Genomic DNA, 20,175 nt, shown 5'->3' with positions numbered 1-20,175 from the left:
AAAAAGGCAAATGATTCTCTTATATTTATTTTATTAATTAGTAAAATATTGAGAAAGTTTGACGAAAGATTAAGTAGTCTTTGAAAAATTCCATACTGGATACCTTATTCAAGATTGATTTGGTGCAAAAATTTCGCTCAAATTTTAGTTAATAAAAATAATTTGTTGGAAGACGAAAAATAAATTCAATTAATCCATCCACAATAATAATAATGTTGAGACAAAATTTTTGCATTAAATCGGAAAATATAAACTGGTTAATACAGTAAGTATTAAAAGTTTTAAAAGTCTAGCTTTCGAATTGCAAATTATCCTTTATAAATCGTCGCAAATAAAATAATTTTAAAAAAATATATCATTTTAGCTTATTTTTATTAATTAAAGCTGTACTTTTATGCTTTGTGACTTGTAAAAAGCTAGATGAAAAAAATTTAATACTTCAATATTAATAATTATATATAGAAGCTTATAATATCCTTATTTTGTTGTTGATATTACTTTTTTATAATACCACAGAAAAATCAGATTTATTTATTTTTTACACACACAATTTCTTTTTTATGTTATTTATATTACTTTAGAATTCACGTAGTTGTCAATCATTATTATTACTAAATTTCCTCTTCAATTTCATCTTTATTTGGAAGCAAAGCTATTTTTTATTTTTTTATTTTCAGTATGGAAGATAAAAATAAATGGGTTTATTATATTTATTATTAAACTGTTTTCTCCATCCATTTCTTTTTTCGTATTCTTTCAAATACAATAACGAGTTAGACAGTATCGATAGAAAATAGTTTTTGTTTTGTTATTTTGTGTGGAGACCAGATATGGTTTTATAAAATCGAGCAACGTAATTTCAAACCGTGCCTACTACCGATCATGGGGATTTTCGGCTTACTTGTCCCTTTTTTTTTGTCATCACGTATTTCCCTTACTAAGGTATAGAAAGCATCGTCCACACCCATACGTGTTTTCGCTGATGTTTCCACAAACGGAATTCCATATTGTTTTGCAATCTAAAAAAGAATTTTTTAATTAAATTTTAATAAACCTTAATCGTTCTTTAATAATACCTCTCTCGCTTGATTCATATCAACAGCCCATGCGGATAAATCACATTTATTTCCAACTAAAACCATAGGCACTTCTTCGGCATCCTTAACCCTTTTAATCTGTTCTCTATAAGTGCTGATATCTTCGAAACTTTTCGCTGAATTAACAGCAAAAACCAATAAAAACCCTTCGCCGGTTCTCATGTACTGATCCCTCATTGCGCTGTACTCTTCTTGTCCGGCTGTATCCAAAATATCCAAAAGACACGTTTCGCTATCTATCACGACTTGTTTACGGTATGAATCCTCGATTGTGGGATCATATTCGTCGACGAAATGATTTTGTATCAATTGAATTGTCAGCGCGGATTTCCCAACACCTCCCGCACCGACAACCACTAGTTTGTATTCGGTCATTTTGTTTGAGACCGTAAAGCACCACACTATTGCGTATTTTAAGGGAGAACTCGAGGGAAACGTACGATTCCGTTAAAATAACGAAGAAAAAATAAGGAATTATTTCGTGATGTTTGGGTGTCGGTGAAAAAGGAGCTCGGATTTCTACTTTATTTTAAAATTTATTTCCTAATTCGCTATCCTCTCATAGTACGATCCGGGTGCACCTCACACTGCGTTCCGCGGACAATTAAGACCATTTATAAGCGTTAAAGACGTCGTTTTTAATTAATGAGAATCACCCAAAGAAAATGTTAATAACGCACTTAGAAAGAAATCTGACCGCATACTGTCAAAATGACAATCGTACCAATATTAAAAACAAAAAGAAATTAAACTGAATTGTCTTATAAATATGATAAATAAATTAAATTGGGTTTAATTTTTATCAAATAATACCAAAAATTGATAATGTTGCATAAATTTATAATAAATTTATTTATATAAATAAATAAGTTTAAATTTCCCTCCTAAAAGAATTTAGTTCTCCTATTATAGCGCTAGTTGTCTTGCATAAAGAGGTTAACTGAAAATTAAATGGGCCGAGTGCGGCTTAATTCTTTTTAAAGGAAAAATTAATAACTCTTTTCAGGACATGGCATTAAATTTCCGCACTCTAGGTAATAAGTTTACGCCTTTAGGCTCGTTTATCACCGCTAGAAATAACATAATTAACGTAGAGAAGATCGCCAAAGATATTCCAACATCATCTGATAGGTTAGGTCAGGTAAATAAATTTTTTTTATTATTATATAACTATTTTTTCCATATACGACTCAAGTAAACAAATTACAAAATTTAACTAAACGTTATTCGTTATTTATTTATTAAATAAATTTTTAATTAATTATTTCATCACATGTCATCAACTTAACCTCAAAAAAATTAATTTAATTTTTAGGTTGGATTTAGAACACTTTCAAATTATGTATTGAATAGCAGCAATTATGTAGATAAACATTCAACCTCTCTTATAAATGCAAATGCAGATGAACAAATGCTTTATAGCACCAATCCTGAATCAATACGAAATTGTATTGTTGCTAAAGCTAACCCTTCAAATGAAAAGCCCAACCCAGAGAAACTTGAGAATATCTATAACGTTCTTAGCGAGTCATTACCTAAATTATTTATTCAACCAATGGATTATAGCATCTATTCCCCGGAACTTATTTTTGAAAATAATATTAGAGGAACTCGCACTGTGGGTTTGTACAATTACGTCAAACAAATTGCTTTGTTGCGTACTGTTGGTCATCTGAGGTACGCTTACGTTAAGTTTGAGGTGCTTAAAATAACCCAAAACCCAGAAGACTCTTCCGTGAAGGTTCGATGGAGGATTAGAGGTATTTCTGGGTTACGAGTAATGGTGTTATTTTGGAAGTATCGTTTATGGAATGTAAGAGAATTATTTGAGAAGACAGATTCGTAAGTATTCCAATTAACTGGTTATCAAGAAAAGATAATTTTTATATTTAAGATGGTATGATGGTTTTTCAACATTTTACGTCAACAGCGATGGGGTTATTTATAAACATGTCGCAGATAAAGTAACATAAAAATTTATTAATTATATTTTTTTGATTAATTTATTTTTTTTTAATTTAGATGATGCCCGATTCTGAAAATGAGGTGTTAAAACAACAAAGTCCAATAGATACAGCTAAATTGGCGCTTATGGTTGGAACTACTTTACCAAGATTTTCCAATTTGAACACTGTAACGTAATTGCATTTTTTTATAGAAGGTTGTTTCCTGTCCCCACTATCCTTTTTTTTTATTAGTTAGTTTTAATTTATTATTATTTTCGAGTACATATAAGTATTACATGCTATTTGAGAATGATTTTACTTAGGCTCGTGAGAGAATTGTAACTGTAATTACATGTTGATGATGAAAATGGTTATGTTAGATGGGTATTTTGTTTCAAAATACACTTTATTTGAACAAAAATTAATGTTTTAGTTTTTTTATTTCTTTTTAACTTTTAACAAATTTTATTTTTTTCTTTCATATTTCCACACATAAACCGGAGCAGATTCTTTATCCCCCTTCCTTAATTTTTTTGGTGGTAAAACATTTTTCTTTGCATCAACACATCGTTTCATTTCCAATTTTCTTTGTACAATGCTTAATTCTCTTTCTCTATGAATTCGTTTTGCCAATTCCTTGTAAACCCCTTTACGATTTTTAACAGCTTCCCCTAACACTTCTAAATTCACATCCGGTAACTCAACTTCACCCAACAACTTCAACTTATCCTCTTTATTATAACTCTCGTCTAAATTTTCTTTGAAGTATTTATGGTTATTCTTAATTTCATGATCAACGTTACATAAATGTAATCGTGATTGCAACTTTTCGATTTTTTTCAATTCTTGAGTTCTTTTCGTTACAACGTATTTTAAATCTTGAGTTGACATTAATTGGATTTGTTCTGGAGTGTCCTCATCGCGAGTTTCTTTTTCAAAATGAATTCCATTTTCTATCTTAGAATTTATCATGTGGTGATAAAATTCATCCGGATTTTTATTTAACGCTCGTTTTCTTAGTAATTTTAAGGTTGCGTCTTTTTCATTATGATCAACTGCTCTCTGTTTATAATCCTTTTTCTTCTCGAGTAATCCCAAGTGGCTCCTACTTTCCGGTTGATGACGTTCTCGGTAAGTTTTTCTATTTGCTTTTGATGCTTTTTTCCACACAGACATTTTTGCCTTTTATTGTGCAAACTATTAACTTACTTTTGTAATTAGTAAGCATGGAAAATTGAGGTTATGTTTACAACGGTTTATATTGACAGTTTTAAAGTTTGAAATAAGATAATAGGTGGCGCTGTATTACACATTTATTAAAAAATTAAATTACGACATTATTAAGACACATTTCGATATCTTTTGTTTTTGAAAGTGTTTGTGTTGTGATCGGTGTTTTTCCGGAAAATTTCAGGTAAATTTATGAAGAAAGTGATAAAGAAATTTCTTTTTCTTACATCAGTTGATGTAATATTTATTTTTGTTAAAAACTTACACATTTAAACAAAAATAAAATAAACATGTTAGGTTAAAATGCAACTAAAATAATACGAATAATTTTTTTTTAGTGGAAATGTGGAATTTAATAATTGAAAATGAAATGTCCTTAATTAATTGTGCTAAGATTAATTATGGATTATTTGGAGAAATAATCAATATATTTTTAATTAATTTATTAAGTAAGCAATAAAATAAATTTTATTGTTGTTCAACAGATGGCGCTACAACCCATTGCAGTCCTAAATGTCACATAATTTTATTTTTGGAGGTTATCTTGAAATTTTTTATATTCTTTAAGTCTTAAAGCTTGAATATTAATAAACCCTGTTGCATCTTGCGGTACAAAATCTGAATGTTTATCCATAGAAACTAAATCTTCGTTGTAAGTGGAGAATTTAGATTTTCTTGATAAAACGGACACTAAAAAGAAACTCATTAATGGATTATAAACAATTTTAAAATTTTCTCACCATTTCCTTTGTAAAGTTGTAATTTTACGCTTCCTGTTACATTTTCATTAGCAATTTCGATACATTTCCTTGTATAATTTCCTTCTGGAGAGAACCAAAATCCGTTGTACACAAAATCGGATAAACGCGTTTTTAAAAGCTCTTTTAATCGAAAAACTTCTTTATCTAAACAAAAAACTTCCAAGTCTAAATGAGCCGTGTATAAAATAAAACCGGCGGGGGTTTCATAAATTCCTCTCGATTTTAACCCAATAAAACGGTTTTCAACGATGTCAATCCTTCCAATTCCGTGTAATCCACCGAGTTCGTTCAATTTATTAAACATTTTTAGATTTCCTTCGATATTTTCGCCATTCGCCCAAATTAAGCTCGATGGTAAGCCGTTTTTAAAATAAATTTCGATTTCACTTGGTACATTTGGTCCGCTTAAAGGATCTTTGGTCATCAAGTAAAGATTTTTTGGTGCTGAATTCAATGGATTTTCTAAAATTCCAGATTCGTAACTTATATGCATTAAATTAGCGTCCATACTCCACGGTTCTTTGGGTGTAACTGAAACGGGAATCGAATTTTCTTTTGCGTATTTCAATAAATCTTGTCTTCCTTCGAATTTTTCGCAAAATTCTTTTATTCTCCACGGTGCGATCACCTTGACCTCTGGCCACAAATAATAACAGGATAATTCAAATCGAACTTGATCGTTTCCTTTTCCGGTGGCTCCATGCGAAATGTATTTTGCACCAATTTTTTTGGCACATTTTATAATACCCAATGAAATACACGGTCGTGCCAAAGACGTTCCAAGTAAATAACGATTCTCGTAAATTAATCCTGCTTGAATTGATGGCCAAACAAAATCGTTTAGAAATGATTCTTGAACGTTTTCAATTATTACCTATAAAGAAAAAGAATTTTATTCGGTTAATTTTGATCAAACTTTTATTTATTACGTCTTTAGCTCCGATTTTTAATGCTTTTTGTTTGGCAGCTTCGAAATCTTCGTCTTGTCCAATATTGGCCATATAACAAACGACTTCGTAACCTTGTTCCAATAACCACTTTAAAATGCAGCTTGTATCTAAACCACCTGAGTAAGCAAGCACTACTTTTTCTGCCATTTTTCGTTCGATTAATTCGCTGGTCGATTGAAAACTGGTTAATATATCTTTTATGTTCTTTAAATAGAGTTTGATAAGTTTTAAAAGTTCAAGTAAAGGTGAAATCGGATTTAATTTGATAAAATAAATTGGATAAGAAAACATCATTTCTTCATTCAAATAAAATTATTATTGAAACATTTTGAAATTAAAATTAGACATTTTGATTTAAACGTTGGATTTTTAGCTGCGATTTTAAAAATATTTAGGGAGTTAGTTAATGTTCGAGTATTCTCAGTTTCTAATTGATAAACTATTACTTTTGCGGTTTCTTAAATTAATAGTTTTACTTTAAGAACTCAATTTATTAAAGTTTACCATGTTAATCAAGGCTTCTAACGATCTTAATCAAGCAATTAGAATATTTCGGTAACTTAACGTCGTGACGAAGTCGCAACTTGATTTTATAAAGTTTATTGAAGTAAATGAATATTTAACTTGACGCTTTTTGCTTTGTGATATCTTAATTTTTGCTTTGGACACATTAACTGACGTATTTAGAGTTAATCAAGGTTTAACATGGCGTTAACGCATCATTAAATCGAGGTTGAGGTCGGATTTAATAAACGTTTTTGGAGTTAATCAAAGTTTAACATGACGTTGATCACTCATTTTCATTTTTTATTGTCTAAGTTATCGTAATTATCAATTAATGTGACACTAATCAAGCCTAATCATGCCTACGACCCAATATTATATTAATGAAGTGTAAAAGAAAAGAAGTAAATAAAACACAGAACAACTTTATTTGCACAACTGTATTAACAAAGCGTACATCACATATAATATTTATTTTTTTGCATATTCTTAACCTAATTTAACACATACAAAAAATAACTTTAATATTTTATGTTAAATATTCCGAATATTGATCCGAATTATATTGTTTATTAAGTGTATTTGTGGATGTTTGTGTATTAATCGTTTTAAAAAATTCTTATTGTTCCCTTTTTTTTACGAAAAAACCTCACATCCTTAATGTTCGAATAAATTCTTTTCATTTATTTTTTTTATTAATTAATAGTTAATTTATTCAATAAATTCGGCTGGTTATTAGAATCACGTTAATAAAATAAATCTAATCGTCTCCAAAGTGTATAATACATAGAAAGATTTTCATTTTGGTTTCTTTAAGAAATTGGCCACAGTTTCTGATGAGACCCTGTTCACGTTTAAAATCGACCATAATTTTAAGTTTTTCCCCATATAATTTTTTTACGTTGCTTTTTTTTATTTGTTTACAATTAAGTTTTTGTACATTCATTTTTTTTAACTACGACAGATATGAGTACACAGGATATATTTTCCACAGATTTTCTAACCTACATATTTAAGTAACTTGGAGAAATTTTTTAGAAAAGGGAGAAATTTTAAAGAAAATTTTAGGGAAGTTCACGTTGAAAGCTTGGTATAGTTTTTTAAGTACGATATGCTCACAGATATACGTTTTTAATTCTTTTTTTTATATTTTAACGTCTATTTTTTTTAAACCCCACTTAATACTTTTTAGTTACATTAATACTGTTAATGTTATTTATTATGTTTCTCCTTTCTTTCATGGCAGTGTACTATTTAACTTACCTCTTTTCAACAACTGCTTATAAAAGGATTCATTTATCATGTAGAAAATCCAATTACATTTTTAAATCCATTTCTCGTATTTGCTTTTTATTCCCTTTGTTGTTTCTTTTTGTTGTATCTTTTTATTGTGATGAGTTTAACGTGATTAATCAGATTTCTTTGGCGACGGAGAAGGGATCTACGTAAACGACCTGGGCTATGCATCCACTTCGTGACAAACCTCCATGTAAGCGGGATGCAACAATATATCTTTTATCATATCTTTTAGCATTGTATAACGTGGAAACATCGGATATAATTTCGATGTCATATATTCAGACTAAAAAGATACCAATTAATTTTATTTCATTAATAATTTTATTATTACTTTTAATTCTCTGATTAAATTTCTTAATCCTGAATATTTTTTAAGTAACCTATAAAGGTCGTTTGTCATTTGAGTGTTTTCCGCGTCAATTTGAGAAGTTGTCATATCTAAAAAAAATATTTTATTATGTCTTCATCAATGGAATCAACTTACTTTCTAATCGTTCAACTCTTTCCCGTTTATCTTGAGCTTCTTCAGCCAATTTTGCTGAAGTTTTCACTCCTTCCCCGGATTTTTGAGTCTTCTCCATAATGGAACAGGCTCTCAGTACGAAAGCGGGTACGGTTTCTTGTTTCTCTTGTTTTGGAATGTCGACTAAAGCCCAATATTGAGTTTCGAGTCTTATAACTTCCTGTTTTAACATTTAAAAAATTGGTTTTTTAGATTAGGAAATTTAGACTCCTTTTTAGACTTCTTTTTAGATTGGTTTACTGTCTCACGTAGCTGGTTTCTATTGGGGCAACAAATCACTGGGGTGCATGACTGTGTTGCAAATGGGGCTTTTGGGTCGTTTCTTGAACGTGACAACTTTATTTTCTAACAAATTGTTCAAGATATTTAAACTTTTACAAAAATTACAAATTGACATTTCAAAACCCAACCCAATTTGTTTTAAATCATCACCAATCCTTATTTATTTTTTTTTAAGTGAAAGGATTTGAATTTAAAATAAATTAATCCTACCTTAATCATAGCCTTCAACAAGTTGTATCTTTGGAAAATATTATGGACGCTTTTGCTATCATTATACTTGGTCATTAACGATACCAAAGCTTTTTTAGCTGTATCGTAAGATTCGTCGAGGCGAACTCGAACCGCTCGCAATCTTTCGTTAGTCTCGATGACCTCTTCTTTGGTTTGTCCACTCGCGCTGCCCTCATCTTTTACGTCTTGAACAATCCTTCGAACGCTTTGTGTAAATTTCCCAACCAAATTCGTCGATCCTGAATAAAAAGAAATTAAGAAAAAAATTAAATTTTAACCTTTCCCTTTTTAACCGATTTTTGCTTTTTGATACCACTTTGTTTTGTTTAATCGAGACATTGTTGGACTAATATGAAAGAAAAAATATAAACAAAGCGATTTATTTATAGCTTTGTAATTAGATTGGAATTTGATTAATGAGTTATTGGAGATGTTTAATTCATTCTGGGGCTTGGTTTTGATTTGATTTAGAGTAGATGGTCCAAGGTTGGACGTTTACAGAATTTTAAAAGAATAAAATAATACAAACGGATTTAACAACAGTTGGAAAATTGATTTGTCATCGATGAGGTTTGAGAAAGGGATTCTTTTCTTAGAAATGGGAATGCGAAGAACATTGAATCAGCATTGAATCAAAGCTGTCCTTTTAGTATTAAAATTAAAATGACATCATCTTGGTCTTTAACGCACCTTATCCGATCACCATCTACACAAGTTTTTGTTCCCTTGTCGTGCCTATTCTTTTTCTTTTATTTTATTGCTTAATGGAAAAATCAAGGATTTACAACGCGGATATCCCACTTTAAATAAGAAACTCATTATGAAATTTCTTATTTAAATTTGTTGATTGGATTTCTTTTAATTTGGAAATTAATTTTCGGGTGACTAGAAAACTTACTTTTCGCTGGAGACATACTTAAAAAATTCGATTTTTAGATTCCATTCGATCTTGACACTGAAACCACACAAAAATAGTATATTATTCGAACGTATAATAAATAATCAGCAAATATTAGCCATTATAATTATACGTTACTCGAATACTATATCATTTAGTTAACCTAAAAGTTGTTTCTTAGATTTCATAATTAACAACCTTGTTGTTACATTATAAATATACTTATATATGTTTTTTTCAGCAACAAAAAGTGACATCATCTTTATAAGTTTATGCAATCAAGAATCATCACCCAAAATTATTAAAGGTATTGATGTGGTGAGAAGACAAATCAATACACTTATGGTAAGTTGTGGTAAAATATATTTTATATGCATAAAGTCTTTGGCTACTTTTTGTCTTTTGGTCGTTACCTACCATAAACTTAAAGAGTTCAAAATTGTTGAAAGCATATGATTGTCCTGAAGGTAATTATTTAATATAATTACTTTTTTTATGATTGATTTTTTATGAATACCATAAAGTTGGATTACTCCACTTAAATAACTTTTTAATTTGAATATATTAATGCACAGCATCATTTTCCGGAAAAATATTAATTCAATACATATAATTCTGTTGATTCTGATATAAAATAATTTTGTAACAAAATTATCTTTTATATGTCATCAAAACAACCGACATAAATGCGACATTCCGCATTTCAGCTTTAACTTGATGTAAAAGTCTTAAGAATTACCTCCGGGAGATCATGAACGAGAAGGCAATTACTCCAAGTCGTCGAGGTCAGATACTCTTCATCTCATATAAGACGAAAAACCTTCTCGTAATTTTGTCGTCTATAATCAAAAGTAGTATCTGAACCAATTGCTCCCGCTGCGGTTAATAAAGTTAGAGGTTAATTTAGGTTATCGTCATATTCCCCTTACAAGTTAGATAACCATTCGAACAGCGTTTTTAAACTCAACAATTTTTATTACAATGTAAACAATTTCAAGTACACCATAATTTTTTAATATATCTTTCAACATTTTTTTTTTTTTCAATCAATAAAGTTAGTATGGGAAATTTTGTGCATTCGTTATATAATCTCATCGTAGTTGTTTTTTGTATATCTAAGGGGACAAAATGCCAAGGACTTAGGACAAAAAAGAGCACTGACTTTAATAATTACGTAAATAATTAAAAGGAACGCGTTGCGATCTTTGCATGTATTAAGCTAATTAATAATGTAACTGATGCTAAGTAGGATTGCGATTAAAAAGTTGCACGGGGGTGTTTATTATTGGTATGTTATTTACGCTTTTAATTAACAAGCCAAATGGTTTGAATGCGTAATTTCTTTCTTAATGTATAGATTTCGAAATGAGAACACATCCAAATCCTTTTGTGATATAACTTTTTTTTTAAATCTTTATGGGAGTTGACCCAAATTTTATATTATACGTTGTAAAAAAATCTAATCAAAATGAATTAGTTAAATCAATAGAACAATCACGTTTATTTACAATTCACGTTTATTTGCAATTACTTCATCTAATTCTAGGTAATTATATTTTTTTTCTAACCCATTAATGTTTAAATTACACATTCATTCATCATTTTCATTGTTTTTTAATTCATTTTTTTTTATTTTTATTAAAGCTAATTTAACCGTTTTTAACGATTTATTTTTTTATACTTTAATATAAGTTGTTGTAAATATGCCATAAATGAAAAATGTAACGAATAAAAAATTTTTTTAGTGTCTAAAGAAGATATTCTACATTCTACTTCTTCTTCTGGCCGTGGAATAACTGGGTACAAAAGGTTGCGGCAAGAAGTTGGATGTCGCAGTATTGAGCCGACATTAAACAGCGGCGAACGGTTCATGTGGTTTTTTATATGGGATTTTAGTACCGCTTTGAAATCGTTACACATCATTTTATGATAGAATAAACGGACGTGATTTATTTTATTCATAAGGTCAGTAACATTTATTTAATAATGACTCAGTTTTATCTATCCGCTAAAAATTATTATAAATCATCAATGTTGAGATAAATAGTAAGGACAAATGGTTATTATTAGTCTATTGGACTTTCCATGAATAAATAAAAACCGGTTCGATACAATATCAACCTACATAATAATATTACTAAAAAACATTTAGTAACTGATTTTATTATATCGATAAAAAATTTATTTTTATTACGTTGTTTTTAACATTTTTTATACAATTTTCATTGTCAATCGATTTTCATTAAAGTTGTTTATTAAACTTTAAAAAACAACCTGCGCAAAAACCGGAACTAACTAATCCCTTCGTTAACTCATTTTTCATTAAAAATTAATCCCGCTATAGTCATGAAAACGAGAAAAATAATGGAGGTTTTTAAACGATTTTTCAACAACGGAAGCACCTTTGTCTCACCCGTTACGATAATTATATAAAAAATTATACGAAATTATTAAAAAATTAAATTATTCAAGAATGAAAGGTTTTAAGGAAAGATGTCACACCCGTTACGGTGACGAACATGTCAATATTATATTATTATTTCATTATTTACAGCAAAAATTACCTTTTTACTACATTTTGTTTACAATTTTTTGTTAACAAATTATTAAACATTATATTTTTTAGTATTAAAGTCACACCTGTTACGATGACAGCAGGTTGATAGATATTATTGAGCATCTTTTTAAAGTCCTCTAGTATTATCACATATCGCTTGATATGATTAGGCTGTGTTGTCGATTTGGAGACTCAGGTACCTGAGGTTAAGCTAGATCTTAATGATCTGTTTAAGTTGCTTGGGAAAACTATTGAAGTACAATTAAGGCGTTCGTTACCTATCAAAATACACACAGAATGATACCAAGTTGATTGAAGATTGCCATAGAAAGACGAGAATGAAAACTCATCTCCACGTTGGCGCTTAGTGTTTTGTTTGTTTTATTGCAATCGTATTATATGAAGATATGGATACTAATAATAATGCATTACTTAAATACTCCGGAAAGTGGATGAAAGAGAAAAATATTTAGAAGAAAGTGATGGCAATAAAGAAGAGAAATTAGAGGACCAGGAATACAAACATTTATCAAACGTTACCAATATAGGGTATCACTTCAGAAATGTACCAGAAATTATAATCATAATGGCCGGATAGTGATCCGTTCCATCACTAGTTATTACATATTTTTAAATCATTTAATTATTCATGTTTAGAAGCTCAGGAAATACTAGAAACAACATTGTCGGAATTTTTATGTTATTGTACCGGTTTCTTGTTACTAAACTACCATTATCAGGCAAATCTATAAACAAAAAAGAAAATATTTGATGAAATTATAATTAATTTAATTTTAAACGTAAAATTTTAAACATAATAGTTTGTTCATTATTGCTTCATTAAGCATCATTTCTAAGATTTCTTATCGTAGTCGTTATTTTTTGCTTACAAAGTTTTATATTCTGTATTTCTCCGACCTTCTTTTATGCGACTATAGTAAACATCAGCATTGAAGCTGAGCGCGCGACCTCAGCACTCCAAGTTCACGGTTTTCACTCCGTGATGTCATCGTCGAAGCGTTTTCTCACCAAAAGTCAACGAGGTCATCTTAAAAGTAAATTTGGCGCGATTCCGGCCAACACACAAAATACGCAAAACATAAAAATAAATAAATAAATAAAAATTGGTGGATTAGAAATGGAGGAAAAAGACTTGTAGGAGTTGAATTACGTAGTTTTTTTTTCTGAAATTGATTGCACGGGTGTCCCAATTAAGTAGTAGGAGAGAAAGGGTTTTATTTAAAGTGCCGGAGCGGTAATTAAATTCCAAACAGGGCCGACCATGTTGGTAAATTGCAAAGCGGCGACCCTTCCAGTTCGATATTTTACCAATTACCGGTTGGAACCTAAACTAATTTCATAAACCTAAACTAATTTTAACCGCTAAAATCATCGTGATGCTCCTAACTAACTCATCATTATATCGAGTGAATCAACGTAATTATCACATTTATTAGAGGTCCAATTCATTTCTTTTTTTCTAATTTCCAAAAAATTTATAATAATGTAAATTAACCACAATAGAATTAATTAAATGAATTGTCTACACAGATTCTACAAAAGAAAATGTGTAATCTTAAAAAATTCCCAAGAGAAATTCTCATCCTTTCACTTAAAACATTGATTTGCTGTTGTAGATTTTAAGTAAAAAAAAATTTGAGATATTTCGAGATTGAGATTGCAAATATAGAGTCGGGGAGCACTCAAAATGACGGAAAAGCGTTTAGTCGAAGACCCTCGAACACCCAACGAATACGCTATTAGGTCTTTCTCGCAGTTGAAATTGAATTGTAGGACCACTCGACCCCGGAAAATGCTCCGTTGACCCGAATCCGAGTCCAGTCGTTTCGAGGCAAAAACGAAATTTCTCGGTTAATCAATCGCTACTCGGTTTTCATATCTTAAATTCTCATTAACTAATTTTTAATAAATTCCAATTTATTTATTTTTTTAGTTTATCTCATCTACTTCACATTTTTGTATTCTTAATAAAACTAGATGTCTTAACGTTTAATTCTACTTAAGAGGAAAACTTATTATTTCTTGGATAAGAGGAGACGAGATGGGGAAAAGAGATGACGAGAAAAAAAGGGAAACCTGTTGCCACCGGGTTGAAATATGAGTTCACCCGACGGCGAAAGAAAATTCCGACACTTGACCCTCTTTATGTGTATGAGTAAAACGTTTTCTCTTGTATAACGGGAAAAAATCTATTCAAAAGAGGCGAGATAGATAGTAGTGAATAAGAGGATGAGTTATTTTAAGGATTCGCTTATAATTTTTCATCAAAAACTTTTTAAAAACAACTTTTTTCTTTAACAGAAAGAAATCTTCTTAAATATTTTCCATTATGGAAGCCTCGTTTAGGTATTTCTGAAATTTTTAATGTCGATTCAAGTATCTACATTCGCAGACAAATAAACATCCCATTTTTATGGGATTGAGAGAAGTTTGGACCTTGCCGGTCCAGACTAATAAAGAAAACAGGTTTAATGCTTCTATTTTCTTCTCCCCAAGTCGGGATATAGTCGAAATTCTCTTAACATTATCGTTAACATATTTTAAGAGTCATGACATTTTTTTTATATCTTCACGTTCTAGAATCTAGATATTCTCGTCATATCTCGTCTATAATCATCTATGATATGTTTCAATATCGTTCTTGATCCCTAACTCCTCTCTATTTTGATTCTATTCATCCTTGGTAATGCAATAGGTTTGGCACAAAATAGGCTATCTTTATTTTTTAACATAACAGTTTGACTCTATATCTTTAGACTACTATTCTTAAAAGAGATAACCCTGTAAACTTACGAAACATTCTAATTATCATATTACGAAGAATCTTTCTTTGCTCATAATAATGCTAATAGACATTGTAGTAATTGATTGTGTGGTGCTCACTATTTGTTATTAAGTGTTTTTCAATGACACTATGATATAAGTGGTGAACATTTCTTAGGATTTTCCAAGTATTTATTTACGTAAATAAAAGTATTTATTCACTTTTATTAAAGTGAATAAATACTTAAGGTATTAAGGAGGTATTAAATCAAGAATGAGAATACCAAAATGTCTAAGTTATTTATTTATTTTTTAAAATGATTCATTTTAATGCAATAATAAAACTGAAGAAACCAGAATGCTGTTACAGAATTTCTATAAATCAATTCGAACTCCAGGAAACAAGGTGTCTACATTAAACCGCACGTAATTTGGGGATTTTCCCCTTTTTTTCTGCCATCATTTTTTCGGATTAATGTCGCGTCGAAAAGCATTTTTAGTGAACAAAAATACAATGTAAATACAGATTTATGCTCCAGACTCGCCAAAAAAAAGTACGGTCAAAACCGTGTTTTGTCACGAATTCCATACGAAGCACGTTTTTAACGTTCTTTTAACGCTGCCTTTTTTAACAATTTTTTTTACATCATCATCATAACTCTCAAATTATACAAAAAAATTACATTACAATAGAGAAATAATTTGTTTACAATTTTCGAGCGGATGTACATCATAACAACAATAATAATGTTTCATTTCTTTGTAAAAAGAAAAAAATGTTGGTTACAAAGTCTAAAGTTCTCGTATTGATTTTAAACCACAAATGAATTTGTGTCAATGGACACACCTCCAGAAAATCCGATATTATTCGTTCATTTCTTGGTAAGTTACTCTACTATACTCTAAATCCTTAAGAATACCACCATATTTGCTTATCAATAAGGTTTTAAATCCAAACCAAACATATGACGACTTTATGTTTCATTGAATAGATGACGCGATTATGATGACGTTAGGCGCCTGGTTGGAAATTTTCGACCAAACGTGATAAATATTGACTCTTGGGCACGACGCGATTCATGAAACAGACTCTAAAGGAGACTGTTGAAAAAACCGTTTAAAAGCCTTTCATTCGACCCGTTTAAACTCAGTTCCTAATTAGATGTCGTCGAAGTAACATCAACTTAAAAACAATTTTGTAATTGCACAGTGTAAATAGTTAGTTGTAAAAGTCGTCCTCGAAGAAGTGTTTTTTAAAAACTATAATAAATAACCTCTAGGTACGTTTACGTTTTCAAATTAGTCATTCCTTGAAATGTCTTTAAAAACACGTTTTATGCTAATAGTTTAGCTCTTTTAATGGGAATAATTAAGAAATCGTGTTCTTAAATCATTTTTTATGTAATGCCTTTGTTTTATTAATTTATACCTTTCTTTTTAGGATGTTTAAGTTAATAATCTTGATTTGCATCAGCTGCTTATGGCAGGGCCGATACTCTATAGCAGTTCCAACTCCAAGTGCAGATCCAATAGAAAAAAATACTGAATCAGAACTTCAAATAGGATGTGAAGAAGGTTACTCGAACGAAACTCCCGAAACGAACGTGGTAAATCCAACGCAGGAAAAAGCGAGAAAGGCTCGCAGTTATTATTATCGAATAGAAACTCCATCTTCTTTAATTTCCGTTTGGAAGCCGGCGTATTATCGTATTCAACGGCCTTATTACATCCCTGTTTATGGCGGGGAAGGACAAATACCAATCTTTTTTCCACCACAACCGGTTTTTATAAACGCAGGTTTTCCGGTGGATAATCCTCCTCCTCGCGGCGGGAATTTAACGCCAAATCAAGGTTATTTACCTCCAAGAATTGATACGTCAACTGAGAAGGATATGTTCGATAATCGATTTGGTGAAGATTACCCCGTTTGGGATACATCTCCAAGTCGAACCACTCCAAGACCACCCGCAATTATTCCAACACGACGTCCAAAACCAGCAAGAATCACAACAGTTCCTCCATTAATCCATAATGAACCTACAATACCCCCACCTTCCAATGGTGGTGAATTAGGAAGTCGAACCGATATCGAAGGATCTGGTAGTGGAAGTAGTCCAACGACTCCAAGACCTTCCCAATGCGTTTGGGCAATCATCAACTGTTGCGCAGCGGGGTCGCAATCTGTGAGCAACAGTTGCTTTGAAAGATTCGCTTGTCCCGGTCCGTTTTGGGATAGAAGTCCTTGTGAGAGCGATTTTGCCAGACTTGCCATTCAATCAGCTTTAGATTATTACGCAAATAAATAAAGCGAAATTAGTTTTAAAATCGATTCTTTCGATCAATAATTATTTGAAATGCTGGTGTTGATGACGCTTGCACAATTTAAATTATATTTTATTGATTGGAAGGAAAATATTTTCGATCGATGTTCGATCGAATTAAATTAATTTAAAAATGTATTTATTTTATATGTTTAATAAAGAAATAATCGAAAAACGCAATTATTAATTAAGTTAAGTTTAGTTTTAATAGATTTCGTTAGATACTTTCCATCTTAAAATTTTAATTCATCTTTGTACGGTTTTAATAAAATTTTAAAAAAGATAAAGAGTAATTGAAAATGTCGACGACATCTAATTAAGTATAACGACTCGCAGGACTGGATCCTTTGTCGTTTTTCAAGGCGTCACCTCGCCATGGAGCCCTTGCATAATAATTTAGAAGGTGGCAGCTCCAGCCTTGAGCAGTAATTTTTCCTCGTTTTTTGCCCTCAATTATTAGCGGACGAAAAGTAATAAGAATGCTAAGAGGAAAGAATAATTGGTAGTTTTCAAATTCTTCAGTTTTAATCACCGAAAAAGGTCGTTATCCAATAAAAATAAAAACCATCTTCGCGAAGCAAGTCTTAAAATGAGAGTAAAAGAGGCGCAAAAGTTGTTCAGTATCATTTTATACGGATCGTAAAAGTCGGTTTCAAAATACTAAAAGGGGTTTTCGCTTGGGTCCATTTATGAGTCATTTTCCTTTTTTTTTGTTTCGTGGAGAAATAAAATGGACAATAGGAATAAAATAAGGGATTAAACAATTTTTACATCACAATTTTTGGAGTAGTGCCCAACGACCATCATCACAAGATATAATTTTGGTTACATAACTTTATAGTTATTATATTGGCCAAAGTCCAATTTGCTTAACCCTTAAAGATCGGATCGTTTAATAGGAAGCAATTTGCGGTCCATTAGACGTTATTTTCCAGCACGTAAATTTTCCGTCGATAATAAAAGTTTTTGGGGAGGAAACTTTTTAAAAGACTTTCTCGTTCGAACGTTTTAGAGACGCGAAAAACTACTCCCTTTTTATCTCTAGTTGCAGTTCGATGGTCACGTTTCCGAGACAACGATCAAATGAAATGCAATTGACGAGTATTGGAAATTAACATCAGGACGACGACAAAAAAACGATAATACAAAAAAGAAACCTCAGACCGAGGAAACCAGAAAAAAAAAAATAAAATACGTCGCTTACCGGAGTCGGAACGTTGGGAACCCCGCTTATCTCCTTTACCCATGGCTGCCAACTTGTGAGCGGCAATTTTTCTCTTGACCCGGGACCTGGAAGTAATTCAATCGGTTTGGTTATTTATTTACAGGCTACAATTCGAAAATTCGGTAATAAAACTGTTGCTTTCAAATAAGATATGAAATAGATTTATGTATGTGTATAATTAATATTATACATGTAATTAATTAGTGTTTTAATACTTTTAAAATGTAAATGTCACTTTTTTTATACTTGTCAAATTTTTAGGGTTTTTGTTGGTATTATCTAGGGTTTTCACAAAACTATAAATTAAGTTAGAGACGTTTCTTTTGAGGTTGACAGTTCTATTCGAATTCACATAACCTCAAATATTATTTTAAAAAATCTGTCACTGAAAATGATTTAAAACCGAATAGACTGCACGTATTCAGCTTTTAACACATAATTTTACCATTAGGTGGCTTCATTTCCAATATAAAATATCTAATCAATCAATTTAGAAAGTTTAAAAACAGCCAAACACATCCAAAATTCAATATTAATCCAGTTTTATAAAACCACAAATAATATTGGATTTGTCATAATAATTTGAGGTAGGTAAATAATTACGCATATCAAATTAGCGTTATTTTTTGTTGAATTAAAATAAGCGAACCGAATAATTTCCTAAAAAGCAATTAGTCGACGTACACGTCACGCTGGTTGCAATGTGTAGCAAGTTTTAACGCGATTTTCGTGCTTCGATAATTGAAAACTATGCTCGGGGATTACACGTTTCGCGTACTGTAATATTTACAGTATTCCTTGTTCTCTTAATTTGTTTATTCGCGTTCCATATTTACACTAAAACGTGTCACCCATTTATGCAAAAGGTAAATATGTAAACAGCAAAAAAACCAGACGATTTTTTAAATTTTTAATTTCATCGCCAATAAATTATAATGAGCTCTTGCAGCAACAAGATCTCCTATCCTTTAAAGAAAAGGAGAGAAATCCCAATATTGAAGCTGCGGATACCGATGGAAATGAGAAAAGTATTCCTTGGAGGCATACAAGCTAAATGAACGCGATTTTCCGTGTAGCAATAAGAGAGGTGATACAGAAAATTGGAAAACATAAAAAAACTCTTAAAAACTTTGAGTTAACCTTAGATTACTGCAAGAATCTTAAACCTGGTTACAAACTAAATTACCTATTTCAGCTTAATCCTATTTTTTTTTTATTTATAAAAGGTTAACTAGTAATTTCTATTACCATCTTTGCGTAAGCAATTTTTATTACCACACCAACAATGGGAGGATGGTAATTCACCTTTCGCGCTTTATTTCTTATTCGATTTCAGCAAACGATGACGAAAGATCATTTCGCTACTGCGACTATGACATTTCGCGAACATTCAAGACTTATTCAACACCAGAAAATTAATAAAACAAAGTGTTAAGGTTCTTTCTAATTGCTAATCTCACCTTGCAAACGAATCAAAAAAATTACGTCGTACAAAAGCTGCGTTTGTAGACACAACACCGAAGGAAACGGGGAGATGCTTCTAGTTTTCCTTTCAGGACGACACTGA

General features: G+C 30.7%; 6 protein-coding genes across 9 annotated transcripts; 2 read left to right on the top strand and 4 right to left on the bottom strand.

The window, feature by feature from the left end:
* Nucleotides 1-14: 14 nt before the first annotated feature.
* Nucleotides 15-1,817, bottom strand: LOC111428277 (ras-like protein 1). Its single transcript, XM_023063735.2, has 2 exons — nt 1,077-1,817; nt 15-1,019 (listed from the first exon to the last, which is right to left on the bottom strand). The coding sequence occupies exons 1-2, from the start codon at nt 1,470-1,472 to the stop codon at nt 837-839; spliced, it is 579 nt and encodes a 192-aa protein (XP_022919503.1). The 5' UTR covers nt 1,473-1,817; the 3' UTR covers nt 15-836.
* Nucleotides 1,818-2,023: 206 nt separating this feature from the next.
* On the top strand, nt 2,024-3,468 carry LOC111428419 (uncharacterized protein C6orf136). The gene is made up of 4 exons (XM_023063920.2): nt 2,024-2,238; nt 2,413-2,939; nt 2,992-3,061; nt 3,120-3,468. Exons 1-4 carry the CDS (start codon nt 2,107-2,109, stop codon nt 3,237-3,239), a joined length of 849 nt encoding a protein of 282 aa, XP_022919688.2. The 5' UTR covers nt 2,024-2,106; the 3' UTR covers nt 3,240-3,468.
* LOC111428420 (probable U3 small nucleolar RNA-associated protein 11) lies at nt 3,465-4,310 on the bottom strand. The gene has a single exon (XM_023063922.2). It carries the CDS (start codon nt 4,217-4,219, stop codon nt 3,509-3,511), a length of 711 nt encoding a protein of 236 aa, XP_022919690.2. The 5' UTR covers nt 4,220-4,310; the 3' UTR covers nt 3,465-3,508.
* Nucleotides 4,311-4,701: 391 nt separating this feature from the next.
* On the bottom strand, nt 4,702-6,298 carry LOC111428285 (argininosuccinate synthase). Its single transcript, XM_023063744.2, has 3 exons — nt 5,964-6,298; nt 5,014-5,908; nt 4,702-4,963 (listed from the first exon to the last, which is right to left on the bottom strand). The coding sequence occupies exons 1-3, from the start codon at nt 6,276-6,278 to the stop codon at nt 4,800-4,802; spliced, it is 1,374 nt and encodes a 457-aa protein (XP_022919512.2). The 5' UTR covers nt 6,279-6,298; the 3' UTR covers nt 4,702-4,799.
* Nucleotides 6,299-6,897: 599 nt separating this feature from the next.
* Nucleotides 6,898-20,166, bottom strand: LOC111428287 (uncharacterized). 3 transcript variants are annotated; one of them, XM_023063749.2, is made up of 6 exons: nt 20,069-20,166; nt 18,588-18,673; nt 8,803-9,062; nt 8,272-8,470; nt 8,119-8,225; nt 6,898-8,070 (listed from the first exon to the last, which is right to left on the bottom strand). In XM_023063749.2, exons 2-6 carry the CDS (start codon nt 18,628-18,630, stop codon nt 7,948-7,950), a joined length of 732 nt encoding a protein of 243 aa, XP_022919517.1. In that variant the 5' UTR covers nt 18,631-18,673; nt 20,069-20,166; the 3' UTR covers nt 6,898-7,947. The 3 variants fall into 3 exon arrangements, with proteins under 3 accessions (XP_022919517.1, XP_022919518.1, XP_022919516.1); XM_023063750.2 differs by lacking the exon at nt 20,069-20,166 and adding an exon at nt 9,722-9,778 and having other exon boundaries at nt 18,588-18,664; XM_023063748.2 differs by lacking the exons at nt 18,588-18,673; nt 20,069-20,166 and adding an exon at nt 9,117-9,226.
* Nucleotides 11,503-17,563, top strand: LOC111428286 (hadley). Of its 2 annotated transcripts, none has more exons than XM_023063746.2 (2): nt 11,503-11,686; nt 16,504-17,563. In XM_023063746.2, exon 2 carries the CDS (start codon nt 16,505-16,507, stop codon nt 17,366-17,368), a length of 864 nt encoding a protein of 287 aa, XP_022919514.2. In that variant the 5' UTR covers nt 11,503-11,686; nt 16,504; the 3' UTR covers nt 17,369-17,563. The 2 variants fall into 2 exon arrangements, with proteins under 2 accessions (XP_022919514.2, XP_022919515.2); XM_023063747.2 differs by lacking the exon at nt 11,503-11,686 and adding an exon at nt 16,231-16,342.
* Nucleotides 20,167-20,175: the final 9 nt, after the last annotated feature.

This window comes from Onthophagus taurus, chromosome 10, assembly GCF_036711975.1.
Source record: "Onthophagus taurus isolate NC chromosome 10, IU_Otau_3.0, whole genome shotgun sequence".
NCBI classification, from domain to species: Eukaryota; Metazoa; Arthropoda; class Insecta; order Coleoptera; family Scarabaeidae; genus Onthophagus; species Onthophagus taurus.
The sequence above is the reverse complement of the archived record's forward strand: the minus strand, read 5'-3'. Positions and strand labels throughout refer to the sequence as shown.

Bases quoted from the DNA above. Each gene is read 5' to 3' on its own strand.
- LOC111428420 (XM_023063922.2), bottom strand. From the start codon at position 4,219: ATGTCTGTGTGGAAAAAAGCATCAAAAGCAAATAGAAAAACTTACCGA.
- LOC111428277 (XM_023063735.2), bottom strand. From the start codon at position 1,472: ATGACCGAATACAAACTAGTGGTTGTCGGTGCGGGAGGTGTTGGGAAA. The intron at 1,020-1,076 runs GTATTATTAAAG...ATTCTTTTTTAG, and splicing joins ATATGAATCAAGCGAGAGAG to ATTGCAAAACAATATGGAAT.
- LOC111428419 (XM_023063920.2), top strand. From the start codon at position 2,107: ATGGCATTAAATTTCCGCACTCTAGGTAATAAGTTTACGCCTTTAGGC. The intron at 2,239-2,412 runs GTAAATAAATTT...TTTAATTTTTAG, and splicing joins CATCTGATAGGTTAGGTCAG to GTTGGATTTAGAACACTTTC. The intron at 2,940-2,991 runs GTAAGTATTCCA...TTTATATTTAAG, and splicing joins TTATTTGAGAAGACAGATTC to ATGGTATGATGGTTTTTCAA.
- LOC111428286 (XM_023063746.2), top strand. From the start codon at position 16,505: ATGTTTAAGTTAATAATCTTGATTTGCATCAGCTGCTTATGGCAGGGC.
- LOC111428287 (XM_023063748.2), bottom strand. From the start codon at position 9,162: ATGTCTCGATTAAACAAAACAAAGTGGTATCAAAAAGCAAAAATCG. The intron at 8,226-8,271 runs GTAAGTTGATTC...TATTTTTTTTAG, and splicing joins AAGAGTTGAACGATTAGAAA to ATATGACAACTTCTCAAATT. The intron at 8,071-8,118 runs GTAATAATAAAA...GTATCTTTTTAG, and splicing joins ATTTAATCAGAGAATTAAAA to TCTGAATATATGACATCGAA.
- LOC111428285 (XM_023063744.2), bottom strand. From the start codon at position 6,278: ATGATGTTTTCTTATCCAATTTATTTTATCAAATTAAATCCGATTTCA. The intron at 5,909-5,963 runs GTAATAAATAAA...TTTTCTTTATAG, and splicing joins TAAAAATCGGAGCTAAAGAC to GTAATAATTGAAAACGTTCA. The intron at 4,964-5,013 runs GTGAGAAAATTT...GTTTCTTTTTAG, and splicing joins ACAACTTTACAAAGGAAATG to TGTCCGTTTTATCAAGAAAA.